We start from the raw sequence: 26092 nt of genomic DNA on the forward strand, positions 1-26092 counted from the left end.
TAGCATTAGAAGTGAACTAGATGTACAAAAACCAGGAAGTGGAAGAAAGAAATGTTTTAAATGGAGATTAGCTTGTATCTTTCTCTTGGTACTGCTTCCTCTTTGCAAAAGAATCACTTTAATGAGATTTAGGTTCTTGTCAACAGGAGTGATTGAGAATTAAATGTATCAAATATATTGGCAGGTAAGTATTTTTTAAACTGAAAATGTGTAAGTCAAATTTAAACACAAGGTGCTGCCAGAGTCTCCCTCTCTATGCAGAGAATTGGCAGGTAATGGATCCAAGAGAGGTTGTTCAACATGATTATCTTCCTACCAATTTATTAATTCATGGTTTGACTAGGATGTAGAACTTGAATATATTCATTTTCCTGAAGCTGTCTCAAAGACAGAATAATAGTTTGGGAGGTGGCTTAAGTGACACGTATTTAGTGAGAGCATCAGTAGGAGGAAAAGAAAGACACCATTGAATGGGGTGTTTCTCCCGGAGCTATTCAATATATGAAATGTTTCTATTACAAAATGTATAATCAAAACAATGATATAATACAATAATTATGAAACTTTATTTTACAGTGTATTTGCATATTTGTCCCTGTGAGCTCTCAGTCCAATGATGCTTTTTAAAGGAATGTATCCATTCTACATATTCAGAAACCTAAGTTTGAGTTATACGCATGATTGCAAATGTTCAATTTATTATTTTTTGTCTCACATTTCAAAAGGACCTTAAAAATGGCTTTCCCCCCAGTTATGCTGCTTTGCCTCATATGAACATTTTGCTCATCCCATTCATGTATTGAGGCTGCTAATACCCCACACAAAGAACATCTGAGAGAAAATGTGCTGCTCACACAGGGACTCGAGGGAAGAGCAGGGTGGGCCCCAGAAGGCCCAGTCTGGCTTGAGCCAAGCAGAGGGAATGGGTTGGGCCTTTATAGGCTGGAACTAGAAAAAGTTACCATTTATTTGGTCTGGAGATTTGTGAGGCTTAAATTTCCTGTGGATGTCAAAAAGGAGGTTCAGGATGAACGTTCTTAATCAGCTCGTCCAGTTGTGGAGTCACAGGGAAAGGGAATGCAAAGCTTGGAAAGAAGACAGCACCAAACCTCATGAGTGAAGTCAGGCTCTTTAGTGGGGTGGGAATATTCTAGTGATAATGTTCTTAATTACATTCAGGTAGTCATTCCCACTGAATGCCTAACTTATGGGCATGCTATATATATTTTACAAAACTCGTGTGCTGCTGCAAAAAAAGGCAAATAATTTAAAGAACTATCTGTCCTTCAATTATTTATAATATAATTGGGAAGATGAGGAAAAAGAGTATAAAAAACACTGCAGTTGATCTAAGTACTATAAATGTCCAGTAAAGAGGGAGGTAATGGTTTCCAAGGCACTCTTGTGTTGAAGCTTTGTAATTTATTTTTTGAGTTGGTAGAATAGGTATCTCCACATTTATGTTTTCAAAATTAGAGGTTAATTCTCAAACATTCATTTCTTCAAGATATCATCAATAACCCCACACCATTGTTATTTATGTAGATTTTAAAGAATATTTTTGACAATAATTTTAAGATACTAAGTCTTCCCATCCATGGACATCGTATCTGTCCATGTAGTCATACTTACAGTCCTCAGTAAAGAGTCAGAGTTTCTTCGTACATATTTCATTTCATTTACTACTGCACTTTCACAGAGTTTTTAGCATGTTTATTGGTGTGTGTATGTGCGTGTACACTGTCATGAATCCAAGTCCAAACCTTTTTTCATAGACTGACCCCCACAAATGGCTAACCTGAGATCATGCCATGGACTTTCCTCAAACCATCTTAAAGGTTCACAACCCCAAATCACAAATATGATTTCACTTATATGTGGCATCTAAAAAAGAAAGCAAAGCAAGCAGCAGCTTGTCTCCACGTGCCCAGTACCTCCTGCTGAGTGGCTCCAGTCCTGGCACTAGTGGCAACTAACCTCAGTTCACAGCATATCCACTCCCAGGCTCCTCTAAGCCCAGTGCTGGCAGCTGCCAACCACAGATCACTGTGTAGCTCTGACCGGGTGCCTAGGGCTGGTCACAGGCAGCAGCTGAGTTTGGCCTACATTAGATCCCCTCCCAAGAGACTCCCAGACAAACACTCCTGATGGCCAGCTTCAGGCCACACTAGAGTACCGCCGAATTAGTGCCACAAACAGCATACCCAGAGGATGAATTTGGCAGGCACCAGAGTCCTGCTGAAGTGAATCCTACTCTGTGGGTCAGTCTCTGAACAACAGCTTGTCTGTGGAAGTCATAGCCAGTCCTCATAGCCAGTCAACCTGAGGGTCAATCCCACTCACTGACATGCCAACAGTAATCAAGGGTCAACTGCAAAAGGTGAGTAGGCACAACCCACCCAGGGTATATTGTTGGAGCTCCCAGCTGATAGATGAACAGGGGAGACTGTTCCATTAGGCCACACAGGATACCTCCTATATAAGCCTACTCTGCCAAGACTGGAAGACATAGCTGATGTACCTAATACATAAAAACAAACACAGAGAAGCAGCCAAAATAAGGAGACAAAGAAACATATCCCAAATAAAGTAACAGAAAAAAACTCTAGAAAAGGAACTAAACAAAATGGAGGCTAACAATCTATGAGATGCAGTCAAAACACTGTTTGTAGGGATGCTCAATTAACTCAGGAGAAGAATAGATGATCTCAATGAAAACTTCAACAAAGAGAGGAAACAAAAAAGGAGATAAAAACACAAAAAAGAACAAGTAAGAAATGAAGAATATAATAACTGAAATGAGTAATACATTATGCGGAATCAATATCAGATTAAATGAAGCAGAGGATTAAATCAGCACTTTGCAGACAAGAGAGCAGAACATATCCAATCAAAATAGCAAAAATAAAAAATAAAAAATAAATGAGGCTAGTTTAAGGAACTTCTGGGACAACATCAGGCATAACATCATTTGCATAATAGTGGTACCAGCAAGAGAAAAGCAAGAGCAAGGGATTAAAACTCTATCTGAAAAAATAATGGCTGAAAACTTCCCTAATCTGGGGAAAGTTCAGGAAACACAGAGATAAACTCAAAGAGGTCCACACATCATAATTAAAATTCAAAGGTTAAAGACAAAGAGACAAACTTAAAGGCAGCAAGAGAAAAGAAGTTAGTTCCTACAGGGGAGCTCTCATAAGACTGTGAGCTGATTTCTCAACAAAGACATTTCAGGCCAGGAGGGACTGGCAGAAAGTATTCAAAGTGATGAAAAGCAAGGACCTACAACCAAGATTTCTCTACCCAGCAAGGTTATCATTTAAGTTCAAAGGAGACATATAGAGATTTCTGGACAAGGAAAACCTGAAGAAGTTCATCACCACCAAACCAGCATTACAAAAAAAATGTTAAAGGGGCTTCTTTAAGAAAAAGAAAAATAAGTAAAAAAATGTTAATAAGAAAATATCAGAAAGAAAAAACTTCTCACTGACAAAGGCAAACAAAAGCAGTAGATAACCAACACTAAAGCTAGTACAATGGTTAAAAGGCAAGAGTATGAAGATCATGTGTAACAACAGTAAACTGGGGAATGCACACAAACAAAAGAAGTAAAGTAATACAAAAACATCAATGTGGAGGGTCAGTAAAAATGGTAATGATTTTAGAATATGTTCAGACTTAAGTGGCCATCAATGTAAAATAGGCTACAATAAACACAGCTTGGTATATATGAAGCACCTGGTAACCACAAACAGAGAGAGAGAGAGAGAGAAGAAATAAAGAGAGAAAGGAATCCAAATACAACACTACAGAAATCCAGCAGCATACATGAAAAGAGAGCGACAGAATCAGAAAACAGCAGAAATGAACTATAGAACAACAGAAAGCAATAAAATGGCAATAACTACTTGCTTAAATGTAAATAAAAAAAGGTAAATAAATTAGATGCTCTAATCAAAAGGTTAGATAAGAGAAAGGAAAAGAATGGATAAAGAAGAGGTGATATATAACATAAAAGGAAAAAAGGTGGCATATATACTTGGCCATATAAAAGAATGAAATCTTATCATTTGCAACAACATAGATGGACCAAGAAGGTATTATGCTAAGTGAAATAAGTCAGACAGAGATAAAAACCATATAATTTCCCTTATATGTGGAATCTAAAAACCAAAATAAATGAACAAACAAAACAGAAACTAACTCATAAACACAGAAAAGAAACTGGTAATTGCCATTGAAAATTAAAAATAAAATAAAACACGAAAAAAAAAATTTAACTACCACACATGTTAATTATCAAGGTTTGATTTGATCCTCACGCTAGACCCTCAGTTTGAAGCCTATGAGAAGCTTTGGTTCACAACACTATAACTCTGTACTACCAAGGCCAGGAGCAGGTGGAGGAAGAATTCATGGGCATGGCAGTGCTGAGAGACTCCATTATCACAGTCACAGCAGTCATGCCTTGGCTGAGCAGGGATGTCAGCCAGACTCTCATGAAAACGTATGTACATATTATCAGTATTGGCTGCATTTACTTGACAGCCAGAATTGTTAATTGGCTTAGCAGAAGCCCATGCAAAAGTAAAATTTTCAAAGTTTAAGCAATCGATGTTGAAGATGCAATACACCTCTGAGAAGCTCTGATGCAGTCTGTCTGCTACTGCCCCCTGGCGTGACATGTATATTCATTCTTATACTAGAAGAATGAGTGTTGTCTCTTCTAACTGGAAAGAAGAATCAGTTGATGCACTGAAAAATCCTATTTTATCTAAGGGTAAACCAACAGCTCTAATTACAATTTTTGAAAATTTTAGAAGTCAGTCTGACATAGCAGTTACCAGAGATATGTTTGAAGAAGCATCACATGCCTTGTCTGATGATGACTTTTTGACAGTGATGGAAAAACTGTTCACTTAGTCTGAAGCCCTGGTGATCAGTGTTGTGTGTTCTGCTCATCTGCACGTGGGTGTTGCATTTGCTCCCTTGTCAGGGCAGCCTTCAGGCTAGTCAGCTGCTACCATTGCCATCAACAGAAAAAAATTATTAAACTCATTATTCGGATCCACAGAAATTTTCTAACCTAGGTTCAGTTGTCTTAGTAAAGTATTTCACTTTTTTCATATTTAAAATACAAAATACTTTTTTCACATTTTAAATAAAAATACTGTGCCAATTTACAACCTATACAATAGAGATCATTGTAATAAAGTGCCTTTTTTTTTTTGGCACCAGAGCTTTTAATCTGTGTGTGCTATACACATAGCAGGATATCAATCTTTCTTTTGAAGATGGCATTCTGGGTCATGGTTTTTGTGTTAGACTTTCTAACAGCAGTCAGCCCTGTGCTTGGAGTTTTGTGTATGAGACAGGACTTTGCCAGAGCCTTTACCCCCATCGGAGCACTCCACTGTGGTTCCTTCAAGAGGCTGGTTGCATGGCTACAGCAGGATTAGAAATAAGTGATTGGAAATGATTAGCTTCTAGGTTAGCTCTGCCACTTTATTCAAATATGTAAATATTTCCCTAAATTAATGATAGAGAAAATTTTCAAAAGTAAGAGAATAAAACGTTTTTTTGGCTAAGTGCTTTGGCTTCTCCTTCCAAACTTGTATAATTTGGTGATAAGGAGCATCTTGGTTTAATAAAGATGCCACAGGTATTTTGATGTTAAGTATATTTTGGGTTTTATTTCAAAAGAGATTTTTAAAAATTCTGTAAGTATATATTTTATTTTTGTTTTATTATATTTTATACTTAACTTTTTCTGCTTATTAGCAACTTACACAATTTTAGAGTGCCAAGGTAAAATAAGATTAATCCTATTTATTTCCCCCAATTATAAAGCAGATAAAACTGACCCTCAGAAAAATTAAATGACTTTTCATAATTTGGTGAAACAACAAATTAGATTTCAATGCAAGTTTTCAGCTTCCAGTTCTGTATACCATACCATTTTCCCTTTTTATTGTTCATGGCAGAAGTAAACACTTCACTACTGTCAAAAATATTTAGCTAATGAAAATTTACATGAACCAAGAGATAGGGGTATAAGCTCTAGTGTTAATATTATATAAGCAGTGCCTTAATTATAATATGGCTTTTTCAAATGCTCTGAGGCTGGAGTGTACATTGATGAGGCTGCAAGAGAACTACAGGGTCTGGCACAAATAATGCCCCCCTTTTATTACAAAATTATAAGCACATAATTTTGTAACATAAGAATATCACACTTAAGCACACCGTATGATATTTTAGGTGAGATGTTCAAATTTAAAATACAAATTATTACACCCATATTATTACCCTGCCAACCACACTCAAGCAGGTGTTACTTCTGCCAGACCCTGTATTTCAAAGGTACTGACTACATTTTTAAAAGCTTTTGTGGCAAAAAGTTTACTTGTACACATATGCATTCTCTGGTTTAATATAAGCTACATTTAATTATAATTTGTATTTCAGAGTTTTCACATTATATAATTTAAACTTGATGGTGTTATTATACACACCCTACAACAAGCATTTACATCTTTTACATTAAATAAATAAAACAGATAAAAGCTTAAAGCTCTGGAAGAGAGAAGGAAGGGATCTCCATGGTTACCACCATAATAGTGTCTCAAAACCACAATTTAAAAAGCACTTTTCTGGGATATTTTGATGTCAGTTTAATCCATTCAGGTCTACCATCTTTCTTACAGATTGTGGAAGAGTATTATATTATACCATACAACATGGGTATCTTATTTTTATTTACATACTTGTTCTATGATTAAATGGCAATCATTTTCTATTTTTTATTGCTGTTAATATCGAAATGGCTCCCAAAAGTACACTTTGTTCACTCATGTATTTGTCACTCTCTTAACACATATTTATCAAATGCCTAACTTGTGGAATGTATTATTCAAGTTCTCGTATGTGATTACCTGAAAAGGAATTTAGAGCTTAGTAGTAAATATCAGCTAAGTATACAAAAAGTAATACTCTAAAGAGAGGCAACAAAGGACCACATGTGTTAAAAAATAAGATCCTGTGGGACCTTAGAAAAGAGCATACAGCAGTGTGCAGTGGCACTCACTCAGACCCCGCTTCATGGCTGAGGCATTACTTCTCAGGGGGGTGCACAGCTGGAACACTCACCAGGATCTGTCCGGAGCAGAAGGGAGCTGCTCTACTTCCTCTCTGGGAAAGCATGCATCCAGTGACTGGTCAGTGCAAAACTAGAAAGGTCAGAGACCCTTGCCTCCATTTGGAAAGTAACCAGAGACTGGCCAGTGAGATCACCTGAGCTGCTGTTGTTTGCGTTGCATTTCCCCTTCCCTCTGTCCAATCCCTCTGTTCTCACTCCCTTGCAGGTACTTTTCTCAGAGCATTCCAAATAACCTTCCTGCACACAAATCTTTATTTCAAGCTGTTTCCTGGGGAACCTGACCCCAAACAGAGAAAACAGATAAGAGAAAAAATTACATGGAAGTGATAGTATCTCAATGCAACTGTGGAAATGAACAGGTTTGAGATGTGTAAAACGATGGAGAAGAACATATTTCCGGTGGTAGGACTACTGTAGCTGACATATCTTTTGGGATAAAAGATGGATTAAACTACTAGAGTTCACAGAACACACAGAGAGAATAGTTTGGAGTGGAAAGAGATTGAGGAAAGATGCTAAAATTTTTTTTGAGTTTTAGGGTCTGACACCATCAGCTGAGTTTTAGAAAGAATATGCTTACAGCTTTTGTTCAATGATTCAAAATAAAACTAAGAAAAATGTTACGCTCAAAATATGTGGTTACATATAAAAACAGTGACATTTTCATGTATTCTACACAAGTAAGCTAATCAATATTTGATAGATCCTTTGATAAAAAAATGATAGATCCTTAAATCAAATACCTCCACATTGTCTTAACTGATCATTTCTTGTTAAATCCTTTGTGATAATTATTTTCAATACTGAATATGGGAGACTATAATATAAAAATAGTTGTGGCAATATCTCATATCTTTTAATACTAATCTATTTTCTCATATTGAAACATTTTGATAAATATATCAAAAAGAGGTATCCTAATATATGTCGATATCTAAAAGTAATCTTTAAAATGATAAAAATATTAAAATTACTCTAATTATTCTATGGCAATAAATTTATTCAGCTAATATTTATTGAATACTACCATATGCTACACTGTGAGATCACAGAATAAGGAAGCAAAATAGAAATATCAAAAATAATTACAAGTGTGATCACTCCTACAAAAGAGGAAACGCCACCTGTTCTGGAAATATATGACTGGAGGACCTATTTAGGCATAAGAGTGACAGATAAGTGGAAATGTTTAAGATGAGTTGGCATCGGTCAGGAAAAAAACACAGGAGTATTCCAGAAAAGGGGAAGGAAGAATGTTTGGTGCAGGGTATTAAATGTTAGCAGGCTCTCAGCAAAGGAAGCCTGTCACATTTAAACATCTGAAATGAGACCAAGGTGGCTTTCTAGCCAGAGACAGAGACAGAGCAGGGCCTTCATTCCTTATTAGGTCAAAGACTAGGCAGGGAAAAGATCATGAAGGGTTTTGTAAACCATGTTAAAAGTTTCTAAACTTTATTTGAGGTTAAGAGCCACTGAAGTATTTTAAAGAAAGCTTACCAGTGCCTGCCAAGTGGAGAAGCCACTCTGCAGCTGCCATTGGACCAGGACAGACTGGATGGGGGAACACCAGAGGCTGATGCCCAGTGTAGAGGATGTTTAGGCAATGGTGTGGGTCATGGGGACGGATGGAAGTAAATGTCTTTAGGAGATGTTTAGGTTATTGAAATAAGATTTGGTAAATTAACATGAATGTGTAAGGAAGAAGAAGAAAATGGTTTCTGACTTCGACAAAAATAACTCTCAAAAGTTGCAGGTCCTGATGTTGTTAAATTTGTGTACCTGAGGAATGGAAATATATTACTTTACTTTTCATGTAAATCACTGTATACCATTTAGAATTTATAAATCCAAAGGTGAGAGAGAATTTAGGAAAACATAATCTGATTTGCCAGAAACAGTACCAACTTGGAAATGTAAGCTGGCCTTTTTACAAATGTGTGCAAATACACTTGCTGCCACAAGTGCTTTTTAAAAAGCAGCTTGCCTTTGGTATAGTCCTCTTGTGGACTCATCAATATACACTCCATGTTCAAGCATATTTGAATCATAATGTGGTCAAAATGGTATAAGTTTAGTTTAGTTCAGCATACATTTTAAAGTAATTCACCATGATATACATATGTTATGTTGGACATACAGTTTACATAATCTGGAGGAGAAAGTGTGAGGCACGTAATGAAGGTTTTAGTTCAGGTTCCTCGAGGAACTAGTTGTGGGCCTCAGTTTCTTCTTTCCCTGAATGGAAATAGTATGATCAATATGCTAGTCACCTCCCATTTACCTCTGGGTTTGCTTCAAGTCTCATTATGAATGGATATTTGAGTGTATATGTACATATGTAAGTCTACATCTATTTGCACACATAAATGTTATGTGGAAACTCAAATTTTTCTAAGCAATTCACACAAATTGGTTTTTGTTTTGAATTTTTGTTACTTTGCATCCTGTGTCTTAGTGTTTATCTGCCTATTACATTTCTTTTATAAATAGAAAATGTAGTATTTACTTTTTGGCAGGCACTTTTCCTACTTGAAATTAACTTATGAAGCATGAGGCATCAGGACACGCCACTGAGGCTACCATCTCTCAATATGTTCACTGCCTTGCTGGGCTTGTGTTTGTTTAACAGGGTGTCCTTGGTTACTAAGCATGTCTGCAGGTGGCAAGCAAACTAAGAATATATATAAGAGAATTATATGAGTGTCAAAAATATTTGATGTTTCATATGATCTTCAAAAAAATCTTTAAGTTATTATGCAGATTCAAGCATAGAAAACAATTCTTCAGCTTCATAAACAAAGTGAAATAAATTTTTAGTAATATATATTTTTCTAACTTACCCTTTCACTGGGGAACGATAATTTGTTTCCTTTCAGAAGTGGATTTTCTAGTGGTAAATTATTCCCAACCTTTGGCTCTACTCTTAATTTTTTCTTCTCTAATGTTTTATATGTTTGATGCTCACTGGTATTTCTATAGAGAGTAGGTAGGATGAGATCCAAGCCAATTTTACTTGCTACTTTAATAAAGGTTTGCTGTGGCAGCAATTTTTACTGTCAATTTAAAGAACATTTAAAGTTATGTGTATGTGTTACTCATACTATCAATGTGTCATCAGCTTATTCTGTTTAGAATCTGCTGTGTGATCAAGAGATAAAAACCATAACTGCACATACATGAAGACAAGGACTATCATTACTACCTGGTCAGCACACATTTTTACCAAGCATGACTCCGTTTCCAAGGTTGAAATGAGGATAAATGAAAAAAGGTCGAAAGCATGGGGATATTTGGGGGAAGGTTTTACTGATTACACATACTAACAGCTAATTAAAAATATAGCAAAAAGAAGATCACTTACAAAGTCAAAAAGATGAACAGGGTAAGACTAAGTGGAGGCCATAGTGAACTCCATCAGGTACCCTGACTTATGGGTATGTGCCTTGTGTAATGGAAGTAGACTAAGATGCTCAGTACTAGATATAAGCTAGGCATAAAGACATTGCTTGGAGTGGTCATATGAGTATTGCTTGGGAATAATAATAATATAGTGCCAGGCAGTCTAATGTTCAAAGGTTTAGAAATTACCAGCATATAGTAATGAAGCAATCATATTGATATACAATATCTTTCCTCTTTTTCCTAGAAGTAAAACACTACAAGAAAAAATTTAAGATTATGATATTATTGGGGATATTACTGAAGTGTGATTGAGGACAAGATAAGCTTTTATAAAAAGATTACTGAACACCAGTGGTTTGAATTTAAATGTAGTAATATATGCTGCATTTGTCATTCAGACTCCCACAGTATTTGCCATTTGGAGATATTAATCATAGTAAGATCCACTGCACTTATCCTGATCTTTAAAATGTTAATGGATAATTGAATTCTTTGAAATATTAGTACTGAGAGAACATATAGGATCAAATTGACTTATAAAAAGAGTGAATAGATCATAGACAAGATGCTTTAACTCTTTTCTATCCAAATACTAATCAATGAAATGTAATTGAGTCAAAATTTGCAAAATCATTTTCCAAAGCCTTGTGAATATTAAAGCATATTATGAAATTTTGCCACCCTAATAAACATTAATTGAAAAAACAGGAGTATGCCTACAATTTTTAGCAGAACTTGAAATTCTTCAAAATTAGAGAATAAAAAAATCAAGTAGATAGCGAGTAGATTAAACATCTACCATTTATTGAACACTCTACTGTATTCTTTATATGCATTACAAAACTCATAACAGTCTTCTGGGGTAGGTAGTGTTATTTTATAATAATGCCATTTAACAGATACAGAAATTGAGGCACAGAGAAATCAAATGGCTTAGCCAGGTTGACACAGCTAGTTGATTCTGATACCACCAGTCAAATCCAGGAAATCTGACACCAAAATTCATGGTATTGATTGTTAAATCATACATGAGATGAGCACAGACACATCAAATTCAACATGTCTGTTACTAGTGAAACTGGATAATAAAAGAGAAGCTAGCTTATTAGGAAACAATAATCCTAATAAAGGATTAAAATTGATCCCCTAATAATAATTGGGGATCAGTTTTATTGGTTATAATTGCTGTAAAAATGAAATAGATTAAATATTGCAAGTAATGAGTAAGCACTGGTTTTATCGAATGCCTGTTACAAGCTTAGTGTCATGCAATGGGCTGCTACACAGATATGCAGTAGGAAATATAGCAGCAAAATACCTGCTGAAAAATACTAGAAGTTCAGTTAGAGGTTATGGCAAATGAGGTACAGATACTCCATGACTTATGATGGTTATGTCCCAGTAAACCTGTTGTAAGTTGAAGATACTGGTTGTCAAAGATGAATTTAATATACCTAACTTACCAACAATAGTAGATTAGCCTAACTTATCCTAATGTGCTCAGCACACAATATCCAAAAATCTCTGGTAACCAAGAACACTGGAGAGTACCTGTTGTTTATCATTTTGATTGCTTGGCTGACTGGGAGCTAGCTGTGCTCCCTGTGGCTGACCAGCAATGCAAAGTATAGAACTGCATGTCACTAGCCCAAGGGGGAAAGATCAAAAATCAAACTCTGAAGTGTGATTTCTACCAGATACGTGTTGCTTTTGCACCATTGCAAAGTTGGGGAAGAAAATCAGAAGCCACCCATAAACCAGGATCTGTCTGTATATTTGATTATCAACATCATAGAAATGATGCTTAAAGCAATTTACAAACTGAGGTAACTTGGACAGATAGATGTGATTATCAGGTCAAAATTCTAAGTTAGAAGTGTTGTAGTAAAGAAGTGACTCGGAATATGATTTTTACTTGTAAAATTCTAAATAATGTGAAGGCTGATATACTAAACTGAGAAAAGAATGGTAAACAAGGAAGAGAGAAGTATGACCTACATTACCATCTGTTGGGGAAATGAACATCTGTCATGTTGAATGAGATATGAAGTTTGGAAATTCCCAGTGAATCTCAACAGCCAGCACTACTGTTTAAGAGCAAAAACAGATTTCAAGCTCAATTTAGCTTTCTTGTTTTAATTTAGAAAAGATATTTATAGAAGGAGAAAAAATAATCCTCTAATAAATTATAAAGCATGCCTTTTAAGAATCCCAGATGTAATTTTAGATCAAATTAGAATGGCATTGTGCTAGAGAAAGAATACTGTCAAAACATGTCTCTGAGTAGATTTTATGCTCTCCAGAAGCATCTTGTTTTCTGACTGATGAATCCATGCATGTCAGAAGGTATGGTGGCAAACATCGTACCTGCAATTTAGTCTCAGCTGTAAAATGGTGTCAGTTATTGTAAACATTTGACTAATTGGGTCTAAATATTCTAGTCTGTGAAGTGGATGAGTTTGGACTAAGTAATTCTCAAGAGTACATTCAATTGCTCTCCTATTTATGTTGTGCACTTACTAAGGAAAAAATACCCTGTTCATAATTGCATACTTGAAATAATATATATTTTATAGATGGAAATTGTGGTCCTAGAACTTTCTAATGCTTTATTACTATTTTACTTTTTTTGAAATCTTACATCAGTATTATTTCTCTCCTTTAGGGTGGAGTTAATGGGTTGACGGGAGAGCTGGAATTTGGAGACAATGGAGGCAATCCCAATGTCCACTTTGAAATTCTTGGAACCAACTATGGAGAAGAGCTGGGCCGAGGCATTCGCAAAGTAAGACCAGAAATATTGATGAATATGCTTTTCCCGTAGTAGCTATGGTTTTGTTTGTCTTCATACAATATGATCACAGTATCCATTGCAGTCCCCATTGTAGTTTAAAAGACAAGAAAGAGTGAGAATTTGGCATTTAAATGACCTTACATACTTACCAGAAGTATTAATCAACGATTCTATTTATGCCTTAGAATAATTTAAAGGAAGAAAGATAATCTGATGGTTTCCTAGGGAACTAGCATAATTTTTCACTTATTATAATAATTTTATAAAGTAATGAATTTAATATTTATACAAGCATAGCTACTTGGTTTTAACATGCACAATATCAGAATAAGAGCTTAGGGACATTTTGTATAGTAAGAATGAAATTCTGCTACAAACCTGTGACATTTCAGTATTTCAGTTTCTATATGTGCCATGCATAAGTAGAAAATGGCTTGTAGGAAATGAGTTCTTGTTATATACTTCAGATCACATGTAAGAAGTTGAGCACAATAAAGAATGTTTTGTGAACTACTGGGACAATAACTTTCTCAAGGAGAAATATAAAAGCCCTTGGAGTAATGATTTCTGTAGTTTGAATTTGCCATTTTAATGTTTGCAGTGGGGGAAAATCCAAGGTAACTGAATATGCATACAAAGTTCATAAGTATAAATTTCTAACTGCATAAAGTTGCTGCATCAAGAGGTCATTCAGTAGGTGTCTCTTTGCAGTGCTGATGTGTAGGATACAGAGAAACTAAGACAAAATGAAGTTAGGAGTTGTTCTAATCAGTAATAAAAACCTCTCAGTAAATTTACATTAGAGGAGTTAAGACTATATTAATGTGTTTTTAATTAATGTTTTATAAGGAAGCATGGCAAACAGATAACTGCATAAAATACAAGGATAGTTTACTGATTCATATTAAAGGAAACAACTACTACTATGGTCAAGAAATAGAACACCTCAAGCATTCTAAATACCCCATATATTTCATTCCTAACCTCCATTCTGAGGGGTATGACTAATCAATCTGAATTTTATGATACTCATTTATTTAGTTTTAGATATCATCTCATCACCTGTATGTGCATTCTTATAACATAAGAGTTTTGCCAAATATTTTAACTTGATAACAGTCTCAGTATAGCATATATTCTTCTTTGTTCAATATTTTTATTATTCATTCTTGTTGCATGTAGTTATAGTTTATTCATTTATATTGCTGCCACATTGTCTTCTGTTCTTCAAATTGTCACTCTCTACTGTGGTCTGTTTCCACATTTAAGCTATTATAAACAATGCAGTTATGAATATTCTTGGACATGTACCTTGAATATATATACTCCTGTACTTGTGCATGTAGCTGTAGGTTTTGTATCCTGGAGTAGAATTGCTGTGATATAAGAAAATATACCTTGAACTTTACCAGGTAATTTTAAAGCCATTTTCTTAGAGATTTGCCAATTTGCATATTACCAGTAGGTGAATGAGTTCTCATTGCATAAAGTTCTCACCAGATCTTGTTTTTTTCAGACTTTATAATTGTATTAAGTTATTGAATATATAATGATATATCCTGATGGTTTCAATTTCCTTTTCCCTGATTATAAAAATATTATGGCATGTTTCCCTATAACCTTTGGCTGTCTTTAGATTTATTTTTGAGTTCATTGCCAAGTCAAGTCTTCTGGCCATTTTCTATTGAGTTGCCTTGTTTTTATAATTGATTCTATAGAATATAATATATTTTGACTATTAGTCTTTTGTTATTTAAATATGTTGTAAATGGTTTCCTTTCTGTGTATTTTATTTTCATTTTATTCACAATAACTTTAAATTGAGCAGAATCATGAATTTTCATCCTTATGATCATTACCATGTAGCCTTATTCAAGAAATCACTTCCTACTGCCAGAATCATAAAAAAATATATGTTCAAATATATCCCAAGGCTTTCTAACGCTTCCTTTTGTATTGAAGCCTCTGTCTATCTGGAATTTCTTTTTAATATTTGAAGAAAGAAATAATTATAATTTCACTCTTTCATATAGTACCATGCTTACTTGTTTTTATTGAGACTTAATTTAAATAGAATAAAATTTTAAGTGTACAATGGCTTCCCATTGGTTACATTTACCAATGTGACCACCACCCTGATCAAGTTAGAGATTGTTCCCATCATCCAGGATGTCCCAGTATTCCTATTTCTTCTCTTAAGAACACAGGTAGATTTACCTGGCCTGGATATTCCTAAGAAAATGAATAGTGTAGTATATTGTCATTGGTATCTTCTTTCTCTCAACATTTTTGGCCTGAATCATTGTGCTTAAAGGGATTGTATCTGTAGACAAATAAGTTTTCTCCTGTGCAAAGTCAAACAAATAGTGTAAGTTCCCATGAGTGTGCCCTGATATCATTGTTGGAAAGGGGCCTTGCTAGTTCTCAATTAATTAGCAGACACTTTGGAGTAGGAACAAGATGATGAATCTCAATAGCCACCATCTGACCAAGTAAGGAAACTGTGAATACTCTCTGCTGACCAGACCCCTGGCCATCTGTGAATTCTTCCCAGGGTGAGAGACTCAGTACTATCAATCAGTTATAGCAAGTCCCAACACTATCCTTTCAATTAACATTGTGTTAAAGCCTGAGAATAGGGTTAATCTGTCCTCACTTTTGACATGAAAGAAGTATTTATACAATGACAGTTTATAAGTGACTTGTGAAAAAGGCAATACAGACTAGGAAATGCTGCACAGAGATAGCAGGTGAGAGATCTAAGTTCCAGTTCTGGGTTTTTTTTGTGGGTTTTTTTTTGCTGTTGCTTGTTTGATTTTGTTTCTTAATTCCCTGTTAGCTTTTGAACAAAAGTTCCATTTGCCTTATAAAATATGATGGAGGTTGTCTTCTATTTTTCTATTCTCTATGAGATATATAAAATTGGAAGAATTTCTTCTGTGAATGTTTGATCGATTACCCTAATAAGGCTAGCTTGTGGCAATTTATTTCTTTTTACTACTGATTCTATTTTTTCATGATAATTAAATAAAAGTCAGATTTTACAATTCTTCTTGTCTATATGTATTGGTGTTAAACTACTAATAATATCTCACTGTTTTAAATATCTGAAATATTTGGAGATCTGAATTTTTCATTTTTTAATAATTTAGGTAAAGGAAAAATTTAAATTATTATTATAAAAACTTCTACTTCTAATAATGCATTCTCTCTTAATAAATATCTTGTCTGCCATTCATGGAGCTAAACCAAGTTCCTTTCTGTTACTATGTCGATGAATGGCATTTCTTTTTACTATTCTCTTACTTTCAGCCTTTTGGTTTCCTTTTGTTCCCACATGTAATTTTTATAAAAAGTATATAATTGATTATTGGATGCAAATTTGATGATTTATGCTCTCAAGCTAGAACATTTTACATATTTATATGAGATGTATCTACTATATTTCAGTTTAAGTCTACCATCTTGTACATTCTACTATTTTGTATATTCTATTCACCTTTCATATCCTAGGTTCCTTGTCTCTCTTTCTTACCTACTTTGGATTGTTAGTATATATAAGGTGGGAAAAAGTAGTTTTACAGTTGTTTGTATGAAGAGTAATACAATAATTAATTAATAAATGTAAGAATAAAGTCTGTTTCATTGCAAAACTACTTTTGCCCAACCCTGTATATTTTTTTACTTTCCTCATACCCCTTCTACTAATTTTCAAGTTATATTTTTATTTTATTTATATAATATTTCCCCTAGAATTTAAAACATACATACTTAATTTATCAATATCTAAAATTAATCAACTGCTTTGTCTTCCTCAGAGATAATGAACATGCTTAGAATATTTTAACTCATTTATTAAATGTATACACCCCTTAATTACAGGCTATTATTGTCAATTTTTTTTATGTCATCTTTTTTATTGGGAAAGTATTACCATTATTTTGTGCATTAAGTATTTATTGACCTCTACCCATGTATTTTTTACTTTCTTTGATTTTTTTTGTATAGAAGTATAAGGAAAAATGTTTGGCTTTATTAGTAAGTAAATCATGTTCTTTTTTTAAAATTTTTTAAATATATTTTATTAATTATGCCATTACCGTTGTTCTACTTCTCCCTTTCATTCCCCTCCACCTTGCACACCCCTCTCCCACCATTCCCCCCCTTTAGTTTATGTCCATGTGTCACAAGTTCTTTAGATTCTATATTTCCCCTACTATTCTTGCCCTCCCCCTATCTATTTTCTACCTACCATCTATGCTACTTATTTTCTGTACCTTCTCCCCCCTTCTCCTACTCCCCTGTTGCTAACCCTCCATGTGACCTTCATTCCTATGGTTCTGCTCCTGATCTAGCTGTCCTCTTAGTTTGCTTTTGTTTTAGGTGTGGTTCTTAATAACTGTGAGTTTGCTGTCCTTTCACTGTTCATCTTTTTTATCTTCTTTTTCTTAGGTAAGTCCCTTTAACATTTCATATAATAAAGGCTTGGTGATGATGAACTCCTTTAACTTGACCTTATCTGAGAAGCACTTTATCTGCCCTTCCATTCTAAATGAGAGCTTTTCTGGATAGATCAATCTTGGATGTAGGTCTTTGGATTTTGACTTGGAATACTTCTTTCCAGCCTCTTCTTGCCTGTAAGGTCTCTTTTGAGAAAGCAGCTGACAGTCTGATGGGAACTCCTTTGTAGGTGACTGTCCCCTTATCTCTTGCTGCTTCTAGGATTCTCTCCTTCATTTTAATCTTGGCTAATTTAATAACAGTGTGCTTTGGTGTGTTCCTTCTTGGGTCTAACTTCTTTGGGACTCTCTGAGCTTCCTGGATTTCCTGGAAGTCTATTTCCTTTGCCATATTGGGGAAGTTCTCCTTTATTATTTGTTCAAATAAGTGTTCCACTTGTGGCTGTTCCTCTTCCCCTTCTGGTACCCCGATAATTCGGATGTTGGAATGTTTAAAGATGTCCTGAAGGTTCCTAAGCCTCTCCTCATTTTTTTGAATTCTTGTTTCTTCATCCTTTTCTTTTTGGTCATTTTTTTTTCCTCCTTCTGGTCCACTCCTTTGATTTGAGTCCCAGTTTCCTTTCCATTACTATTGGTTTCCTGTACATTTCCATTCATTTCAATTAGTTTAGCTTTCATATGTTCCTCTAATTTGTGACTAAAATCAACCAGTTCTGTGAGCATCATGATCACCAGTGTTTTGAACTGTGCCTCTGAAAGTTTGGCTATTTCTTCATCGCTTAGATTTATCAGATCTGGGGCCATGAGTTGTTCTTGAGCCATGTTTTGATTTGTTTGTGCCTGTTACATATGAGGAGCAGAGCCTTAGGTGTTCACCAGGACGGGGCCACCCAGGTCGCTGGTTTGTGATGCAGTATGTGGGGGCGTGGTCAGAGAGGGACAATGGTGGTTCCCTCTGCCACTTCCTGCTGCTGGGGCCTGTGCGGTCCATCTCACTGCTAGCTCCTTCACCGGTTTATCTGCATGTGAATGTGTACCCGCGGTCAGCCCTCAGTGGGTTCGCCCACTTCTCCACACCTGGGATCTGCCCACAGCTGCTGGTGCACCTGGGTCGCACATCCGGGTCAGTCCAATGGATCTTTCCTGCCCGATCCCTCTCTGCTGCTGGCTCTGGCCCTCTTACCAGTTTGGCTGAAGGGTTCGTTGTTGTCAGACTTCCGTGTAGTTCCATTTTCTGTGATTTGGTTGTGGTTTTGTTGCTACAAATTTGTTGTTTTTAAACTTAGTTGTGCGAGAGGGTGCAGTGCTTCCACCTATCCCTCCATTTTGGTGGAAGTCTCTACTTTCTTTAATCTTTTTTTTTCCTTCCTGCACTTGCTTTTCTTCTGCCTAAAATATAGCTTTAAAATTTTTTCTTGATGATTTTTTTGTGTGTTCAGATTTCTCATTATTTATCTGAACATGTCTTTATTTCATCTTTTTTCTTTAAGCATAGTACCCTAGACATAAAATTTTAAGCTGCTAGTTTTATTTTCTTCTGCACATTCATGCCATCAGTGCACTAGCTTTGTCTTCAGTATTGTGGTTGAGAACTTTGCTGTCTAAATGCCCATTTTTGCCAGTCATCTAACCTTTCTACTCTGATTATTTTAAGATTTGTTATTGTTTTCCTATTCCTGCATTTTTACTATAGAGTGCCTAAGTGTGGATTTCAGTCTAATGTGCATAGTTATGGCAGATTAAAGATGGCAAAACATTGGTTAGTAGTCAGTGTGGGATTTATGGTGACTGAATAGTTAATGCTAAGAATCTGGTGCTGCACTAAAGACCAGAGTCTGTAAGAACATAGAGGGTATCCAAGGTTACCATTAATTCATAGAGAATTTCAAAGCTATTAGAGAAAATAGCTGTGATACCTCATCCTCTGACTTCAGTTTTATTTAATAATAACAAACTAGCTATATTTATGTAGAATCAAATGGAAACAAATAATTAACATAACAGAATCACAAAATAAGTTTAGTATAAATGTAATAGAAAATTCAGAAAAGGAAAATATTCATGGTTTTGTAGCAGAAAATAATATATCTTTCTTTGATGTTATTGTCATTTAATTAGTTGCCAAATGATATTATAAAACCTTTTGGACCTCATACTTATGAAATCAGGATTGGTATATAACATTCCCTATAGAGAAAAAAGAAAAAGAAGACTTCTATGCATATTAAGGTATACATGCAGAAATAATTTCATTTGCAGATAGAACCTATTCAAATATAAACAAAAGCTCTTTATACAAGTAGGCTGAGAACTTGCAGAATGTGAAAGACTTGAGTATGTTTGGTGCTCACAGACTGACCTGGTAAAGAGGAAGAGAAAGATAAATGAAAGAAACATAATCATTTATAGAGGTCCAGGAGCAAGAGAGACGGCTGATCCAGAATTAGATGTAATGCTTAGTATTAGGCACTGGGGGCACAGTTTTTTAAAGTGATGGGAGGAGGGAGGAAAGAATGGTGTAAGTGCAAGTAAGTCTTCTTATGTGGTGTCAAACAGTTAAGGGAATTAAGAAATATATTATCTTCTTTTGGAAAAATGAGAGGTAAGGTTGTCTGCTAAGAGGAAAATTATAGCAGAAAACATTAGAGATAGTGAGATTGGAGATTTAAAGACAGTTGAATAAGCTTTGAAATAGCTGCTGTGGCAAATATGAAAGAGCAAATTGGGAAACATGAAAAAAGTTGTCAGTTCGGGCTGCTCACTCACATGAGGTTAGAGTAAAAAATTCATTGTATTATTAATCTACATGGTTGTATACTTTTGTCTAGCAGCAATCAGTGAATAAAAGGAATTTGAATTGATGTAGAGTTGGGATTTCATCAGATTGTTGCCATTTTGTTGTTTTTGATAGTGGTACAATAAGGCAGTCAGGGTAAGGATTTGACAGGAGAATGTTGGAGTGAGGAAGCTTGAAATCTAACTTGACATGTATAGTGAAGAAGACAGGTAGAATCTCAACCACAAGAAGAAAGTAAGGCCCTGGCTTGTGTGGCTCAGTAGATTGAGTACCAGCCTGCAAGTCAAAGGGTCATCGTTTCAGTTCCCAGTCAGGGCACATGCCTGGGTTGTAGGCTGGGTCAGGTCCTCAGGAGGGGACATGAGAGAGGCAACCACACATTGATGTTTCTCTCCCTCTCTTTCTCCCTCTCTTCCTCTCTGTCTAAAATAAATAAATAAATAAAATCTTAAAAATATATTTTAAAAAAGGAGAGAGTAAGGCTCAAGAGAATAAACACCTCAATAAGTCAGAAGAGCCTATACTGATTTGGATGAAATGAGAGACTTTCAGAATCAAGAAGTTGTATTCGGTGAGAGACATTGTAATTCATGATTCAAATAGTGAATGGAGACCAGACACTCAGAAATTCATGTTGAGAAAGTGTCAGGACTGGCTTCATTTAGCCTTGTAAAATCAATGTAATTCCGATACTAATTCAGAGCTTCACTTTGCTCTGAATTCAAATTTTGTAATGTGCTACTTAAGGCATTCAGTTGCAAATGAATCATATACTGCAAATTATGTCTACTTTATTATTATGTAATATTAAAGAACTCCTGTAAGTATTTGTTTATGCTTCTATGTTCCAGTTCCCAGATTGGATGGAAACACTCAAGTGCACTGGCATTATCTAGATGTTGTGTAAAGTGGGTCCTAAATATTTACATCACAGCACATTTTACATTGTGAACACTCACATTTCTTTCTATTCTTATAATTTTTAAGCATTGTCATTCTTAATTTTTAAATATTCATTTATGTTATAACTCAAATATTTTTCTACCAAATTGAAATTTTAATTAATTACTCAATTTATAAGGCTCCAAATCTAGCTTTAAGTAATTTTAGGACTATTATTAATTAGTTTGTGAGTTGCCAGTTCCATTTATAAATGGGGCAATTTTTCATATGTGCTTTAATGCACACACTCACAGAATGTCTTTAAGGATACTTATCGAGGAAAAGCATTGACATGCAAATCGTTACAGTAGTTACTAGATGTGTGTCCAAACTGAAGTTTCCACTCCCAGTATCTTCTTGTCTCAAAAAGAGTGAATGGCTTTAACTGGAACATAATCAACAAAAGAAAAAAGCAAAAAATATATATAACCAGAGTCATTGAAATTAAGAACAATCTAACAATAGACAGAAGAGGAGGCAGGGCCCAGCAGGGAGAAGGGTTTTCAGGACCTACTATGAAGGACACATGAACAAAACCAAGGGGGAGGGTGGAAGCAAGGGAGGGAGGTGGGTTTGGAGGGGTTTGGGGATGAGGGGTGCAGGGAAAATACAAACAACTGTAATTGAAAAACAATCAAATAATTTAAATTAAAAAAAAGAGTGAATGGCTTTTCAGTTCATGAACCGTCATGCTGTCAGTGCTTATTCTGTGGCTGGTAGCTAAGTGTATACAATGCCTGCAGTTTTAGCACCTTGAGCAGGGATACTGTCAGGTCTCATAAACTAAGTAGGGTTCTGTCTGCTTAGGATTTGAATGTGGGATTGACCAAGTCCCAAATTTTGGACTAGTCTTGGCATTGTATGAGTGGAGGTTCATTTTTCTGAGTTTGGCAAGAATGTGGAAAGGATTATTTAATTTTCATTGATCCTGATCAAGACAAGAAATTTCCTGCTTTGATATTATTTACATATTCTTCTACTTTAATATAAGGTGTTCTTTTGTTTAAGAGATGGTGTGTTTAAGGTATTAGACATTGTGTATCCTTGAAGATAAATTCAGGTGAAACTCAAAGCCAAGTTTCTAAATTATCAAGGTTTTCTGTATCTTTAAACTTCCTCCAAAAATATAATTGTTCTGTTTTCTATTTATCACAATAAAAACTACCAAGAAGAAAAATAATTTAAATAATAGCACTCTATACAACCTTCTAAAACTAAATTTATTAGAAGATCTAAACAGTAAATAGTAAATATTTAATTTAAAGGATTAATTTGTTTTTTCTTAGAAGGAGAGCTTTGCACAATAGGTTTTCTCTTCCTTATGTGTCTGTGTTTTGCTTGGTTTTGCCCATGCCACTCACTTTTTTACTCTAAAGACTTGGTTTCAGTATTAAAATGTAATAATCTAAACTTAATGTCTTTGAACTTTATCATAAATAGGGAAATAAGGCCTGGAAAAAAATAGATTAAAACTGGTTTTACAACCAATTTTAATTGCTTGGTATCTTCATAAAATTGTTTTTTTGTGTAAGCTGATGAAATAAAATGGTACAGCAGAGATATTTTAGCTCCTCGGTGTAATCGTTTCTCAGACAGATTTAGAATTTTTACTCAAGGTCTTCAACATTAAATTTACAAATATAAAAGCTATAGCTTTGCATTCATAGAAAAATCTAATGTAAAGCTTGCAAAATGTATTATACAAATTGTCATTGGTTCATTTTCTGTGAACTGAAATATTTTACTGCCTTTTACTCAGAAAGAAGAAAGAACAGCTTTGCCTTCAAATGGCCAGTGATTAAATATTGTACTGGTATTTTTCAACATCATATTTGTATTTTGATTCTGTAGTATCTAAAATAACATTTACTTTTCTTATTACCACTTTGTTTCCTTGAAGCACTTTTTGTAATTGAAACTATATGCTTGCATATAAATATATACATATATAAAATACTTGTATGTATGTACACATAATATATAAAATATACATTTTATATATACAAACATAAATATAGCAAATTTACTTTTTTATAATCTGTCTTTCCCATTATGGTGTTACTCCACAAGACAAGAAAGTTTGTTCTTTGCCATGTTGTCCAATGTAAGCCATAGAATAGCAGATGCTCATAAAGTATTTAATGGATGACTTAATGAATACATTTTTGTACTGACATAAAAATCTGCAATATTCTTTTCTGCATCTATAACAGCCATATTTTCCTTTATTCAAGAAAAAAGTAGTAAGTATATGGGCATAAATTAATTGTTGACATTCTGCATTAGATTGTGAATATGTAATTATAACTGTTCTATCATTGCAGCCTCATGACTAACAAAGTTGGCCACTTGGGCACCAAAAATATGAGAAAGATTATGTGTAATTTATTCACAGGTATTCATAGAAGATAGGGAAATAGTTTGTTGATTTTTCTAAGCAAATGGTTAAACATTATTCTAAGCAGAATGGAAGGGCCCACAAAAGTGCAGTCTGAATAGGGATTACTCGTATTTGCAGTTCAAGATTGTTTTCTAACAACTAGGCTAGATTTAATATGTTTTAATAGGAAAAAGTGTTTAACCTCTGTTGTATGGCACACTTGGGCTAAATTTTGACCCTGATACTGACTGTGTGATCTTAGGAATATTAAACTCAGAGTTTCCATTTCTTTATCTATAAAATGTAGATAATAATACTATTCCTGAAGATCGTGGAAAGATTAAGTGAAGTAATGTTTCTAAGTTACATAATGAGGGATAATTAAATAGTGCTAATTTGCAAATAGATGGTAATATATGTCAACATTTGCCAATGCAAGTAGTATAGTCTAGTTACTATTCTAACCACTATGATGTGGGGTGAAGAATGTAATTTAATTTTAGGTATGATTGACAGAGCACTATAAAAGACAATCACAGTAATAGCCAGAAATATTAACCTTGTTGTTTTGTTTAATATCCTTTTGACTTTAAAATTCTACAAGTCTCTTCATCAAGACTTGGAAGCATGTACGGCTTGATGGGAAGCTAATAGCAGAGGAAGGATCTAGCAGTCAACATAGCCTGCATTAACCTGGTCTTTATATTTAAGCCCATTTTCAGAAATCTGCCAGCTTTATTTAGTGTCATATTTCTAGTGATGAATTTGTATCTTTGAAGGTTTATATAATGGAGAAAATATAGAAAATACTTTGAATTGACACTATGTTGTGAAAACAACAGCTTCTTTTTCACCCTCCTTTACATATAATGCATGATCATGATAAATTTAGCTCCATATTCTTTTATCTGAATCTTCAAGAAAATATTTTGTACCAAAAAGTCATGTGATATTGGATTTAGTACTTCATAAAATATCCAGCATGTTAGACTCTCAAAATTATGGAGCCCAGCAGCTTCCCCACAGGTAGGGGGCTGTGCACTTTTGAGAAGTATATCCTGCAGATGATCCATTTCTGCTTCAAAGGGAGGCCATCTGTTCTTACTACACAGAAGAGCAAATGAGGTTTAGAGTGACTCTGACCTTTCTGGAAGAGGTAGCTGTTGCTTGTTTCTGTTGAGATGACATCTGAGGTAGTCTTGCTTCCGGCAAGCAGTGTTCACTGCTTCCTGGAGAGAACAGGAACTACCTCTTCTGGAGGTCATGCTGATACTGACTTCTGCAGGGTGGGGCAAGGATGCCTGAGAGAGTACAACTCTAATCCACATTTTGATAAAAATAAACTCAACAACTTTGCTGGAGGAACTACAAAATCCAGATTGTTTGCTTGCTATAGATTACTTTAGTACTTTTGAAGAAAGGGTTTCTTGTGAGGAAAGTAGCTGCTCTGGCACATGGTAATGTTTATAAGCATGTATGGTCTCATAGAGAGACCCAAGGAGTCTTTGGTTCACCTGTAGTCCACAAGCTGATTGTTGATTGCATTAAGAGTTCAGATCATACCAGGTACAGAGGAGGCAAGGTTCACTTTTCTTTGTATTTTACTAGACATTATCCATACTCATTCACACTGAACAAGTAGAGGCATCTACCTCACCCCAACGTCAGACACACCACCACCAATGAAACTCTGGTCCAGCTCAAATTCAACTACACAATGTGGCGGTACTTAACCATCTGCTGAACAATCCAGCCACAGAGGGAAATTAATATTCAGGACCCACTCCCAGAGCAATAAGTATTAAAGAAGGCTAAATTCAAATAGACAGAATTGAGAAAAATTTACTCACATGTGTACTTCTTGGCAAGGTCTCATTGTTGTGATTGAACTTCAAGTGACAGATATCAAATGTTTATTTCAAAGAGGTTGAATGAATGGACAGACAGTGGCAGATAGGGCTCACATTGTAAGTCATTTGTCCATTAATGTTAGAAACTCACAAAAGGGACAATTGATGATATGGCAGTTCAATTAAATTTTTATTCCAGTGTCTTGTCATTGGACTTCAAGTCATCTGCTTTTCTCTTACCTGTGAATTTCTCTGTAGTCTGTAGAATATTCGATTATGTCTCTCTTATTCTCCCAGGCTTGTATTCG

General features: G+C 34.9%; 1 protein-coding gene across 1 annotated transcript in view; it reads left to right on the plus strand.

Annotated features, from left to right (window-relative positions):
• GRID2 (glutamate ionotropic receptor delta type subunit 2) overlaps nucleotides 1-26092 on the plus strand; it is a 1451106-nt gene that overhangs the window by 876308 nt on the left and 548706 nt on the right. The window contains exon 8 of the mRNA XM_037162687.2: nucleotides 13227-13346. Coding sequence (XP_037018582.2) covers nucleotides 13227-13346 — 120 coding nt within the window. The remainder of the gene's footprint in view (nucleotides 1-13226; nucleotides 13347-26092) is intronic.

This window comes from Artibeus jamaicensis, unplaced genomic scaffold, assembly GCF_021234435.1.
Source record: "Artibeus jamaicensis isolate MK-2021 breed Jamaican fruit bat unplaced genomic scaffold, CSHL_Jam_final contig_452, whole genome shotgun sequence".
In the NCBI taxonomy this organism is placed as follows: domain Eukaryota; kingdom Metazoa; phylum Chordata; class Mammalia; order Chiroptera; family Phyllostomidae; genus Artibeus; species Artibeus jamaicensis.